The sequence below is a fragment of the Macrobrachium rosenbergii genome, chromosome 41 (genome assembly GCF_040412425.1).
Source record: "Macrobrachium rosenbergii isolate ZJJX-2024 chromosome 41, ASM4041242v1, whole genome shotgun sequence".
Taxonomy (NCBI): Eukaryota; Metazoa; Arthropoda; class Malacostraca; order Decapoda; family Palaemonidae; genus Macrobrachium; species Macrobrachium rosenbergii.
Genome location: NC_089781.1, coordinates 45,777,683 through 45,780,414, shown reverse-complemented (window position 1 = coordinate 45,780,414; position 2,732 = coordinate 45,777,683). Strand labels below are relative to the sequence as shown.

Below are 2,732 nucleotides of genomic sequence, written 5' to 3'. Positions count from 1 at the left end.
TCTTCTTTCAGTTCCTCTCTTTGCATCTTTTCCTTTTGTTCTTTTAGTTCCTTTCTCTGCATCTCTTTTTCTTTTTTCACTTTCCTTCTTTGCATCTCCTCCTTTTCTTCTTTCAGTTCCTCTTGTCTGCATTTCCTCCTTTTCTCCTTTCAGTTCCTTTTTCTGTATCTTCTACTTTTCTTTTTTTAGTTCTTCTCTCCACATTACCTCCTTTTCTTATTTCAGTGCCTTTGTCTGTAACTCTTCCTTTTCTTCTTTTGGTTACTCTCTCTGTATTTCTCCCTTTGCTTCTTTCAGTTTCTTTCTCTGCATCTCCTCCTTTTCTTCTCCCAATTTATTTCTCTGCATCTCTTCCTTTTCTTCTTTAATTTCTTCTCTCTGTATTTCCTTGTTTTTTTCTTTGAGTTGCTTTCTCTGTATTTTCTCTTTTTCTTCTTTCAGTTCCTTTCTCCGAATTTCCTCCATTCTTTCTTCGAGTTCCTTTATCTGCATCTCGTCCTTTTCTTGTCTCAGTTCCTTTTTCGCCATTTCCTCCTTCTCTTCTTTCAGTTCCTCTCTTTGCATATTCTGCTTTTTTTCTTTTAGTTCCTTTCTCTGCATCTCCTTTTTTTCTTTCAATTCCTTTCTCTGCATCTCCTCCTTTTCTTCTTTCAGTTCCTTTGTCTACATTACCTCCTTTTCTTCTTTCAGTTCCTTTCTCTGCATCTTCTTGTTTTCTTCTTTCAGTTCCATTCTCTGCATCGCCTCCTTTTCTTCTTTTAGTTTCTTTCTCTACATCTCCTCCTTTTCTTCTTTCAGTTCCTCTCTCTGCATTCCCTCCTTTTCTTCTTTCACTTCCTTTCTTTGCATCTCCTCTTTTCTTGTTTCAGTTCCTTTCTATGCATCTCCTTCTTTTCTTCTTTCAGTTCCTCTCTTGGCATTTCCTCCTTTTCTTCTTTCAGTTCCTTTCACTCCATATCCTCCTTTTCTTCTTTCGGTTCCTTTCTCTGCATTTCCTCCTTTTCTTGTTTGAGTTCCTTTCTCTGCATTTCCTCCTCTTTTTCTTTCAGTTCCCCTCTCTGCATCTCCTCCTTTTTTTCTTTAAGTTCCTCTCTCTGCAGTTCTTCCTTTCCTTCTTTCATTTTCTTTCTCTGTATTTCGTCCTTTTTTCTTTCGGTTCCTTTCTCTCCATATCCTCCTTTTCTTCTTTCGGTACCTTTCTCTGCATTTCCTCATTTTCTTGTTTGAGTTCCTTTTTCTGCATATCATCCTTTCTTTTTTTTCACTTCCGTTCTCTGCATTTCCTCCTTTTCTTCTTTGTGTTCATTCTCTCTGCATCTCCTTCTTTTCTTCTTGCAGCACCTGTCTCTCTGTTTCCTCCTTTTCTTCTTTTGGTTCCTCTCTCTGCATTTCTTTCTTTTCTTATTTCAGTTCCTTTCTCTGCATCTCCTCCTTTTTTTTCTTAAAGTTCCTCTTCTTGCATTTCCTAATTTTCTTATTTCAGTTCCTTTCTTTGTATTTCCTGCTTTTCTTCTTTTAGCTCCTCTCTCTGCATTTCCTCCTTTTTTTCTTTCAGTTCCTTTATCTGCACCTCCTGCTTTTCTTCTTTCAGTTCCTCCCTCTGCATTTCCTCCTTTTCTTCTTTCAGTTCCTCTCTCTGCATATGCTCCTTTTCTTCTTTCTTTTACTTTCTCTGCATCTCCTCCTTTTCTTCTTTCAGTTCTTTTCTCTGCATTTCCTCATTTTCTTCTTTTAGTTCCTTTCTCTGTATTTCCTCCGTTTCTTGTTTCACTTCGTTTATTTGCATCTTCTCCTTTTCTTCTTTCAGTTATTTCCTCTGCACATCATAATTTTCTTCTTTCAGTTCCTCTCTCCATCTCCTCCTTTTTTTCTTTCCGTTCCTTTCTGTGCATCTCCTCCTTTTCTTCTTTCAGTTCCACTCTTTATATTTCCTCCTTGTCTACTTTCAGTTCCTTGCTCGGCATTTTCTCTTTTTCTTCTTTCAGTTCATCTCTCTGCATCTCCTACTTTTATTAATTCAGTTGTTTTCTCTGCATCTCCTCCTTATCATCTTTCTGTTACTTTTCTATGCATTTCCCCCTTTTCTTCTTTCAGTTCCTTTCTCTGCATCTCCTCTTTTTCTTCTTTAAGTTCCTCTCTCTGCATTTCATCCATTTCTACTTTCAGTTCCTTTCTCTACATCTCCTCCTTTTCTTCTTTCAGTTCCTTTCTTTGCATCCCATTCATTTCCTATTTCAGTTATTTTCTCTGCATTTCCTCGTTTTCTTCCTCTCTTAGCATTTCCTCCTTTTTTTCCTTCAGTTCCTTTCTCTGCATCTCCTCCTTTTCTTCTTTCAGTTCCTTTCTTTGCATTACCTCCTTTTCTTCTTTCAGTTCCTTTCCCTGCATTTCCTTCCTTTCTTTTTTCAGTTCCTTTCTCTGCATCTCCTTCTTTTATTTTTTCAGTTCCTCTCTCTGCATTTCCTCCTTTTCTTATTTCAGTTCCTTTCGCTGCATTTCCTCATTTTCTTCTTTCAGTTTCTTTCACTGCATTTCCTCCTTTTCTTCCTTCAGTTCCTTTGTCTGCATTAACTCCTTTTCTTTTTTTAAGTTCTTTTCTCTGCATCTCCTCCTTTTCCTCCTTTAGTTCCTTTCTCTTCATTTACTCCTTTTCTTATTTCCGTTCCTTTCTCTGCATTTCCTCCTTTTCCTTTTTCAGTTCCTTTTCTGCATCTCCTCCTTTTCTTTTTTCA

At 37.3% G+C, this 2,732-nt stretch overlaps 1 protein-coding gene across 1 annotated transcript; it reads right to left on the bottom strand.

Moving 5' to 3' along the window:
- Window positions 1-261: 261 nt before the first annotated feature.
- LOC136827133 (uncharacterized) lies at window positions 262-633 on the bottom strand. Its single transcript, XM_067084897.1, has one exon. The coding sequence runs from the start codon at window positions 631-633 to the stop codon at window positions 262-264; it is 372 nt and encodes a 123-aa protein (XP_066940998.1).
- Between the last annotated feature and the right edge of the window lie 2,099 nt (window positions 634-2,732).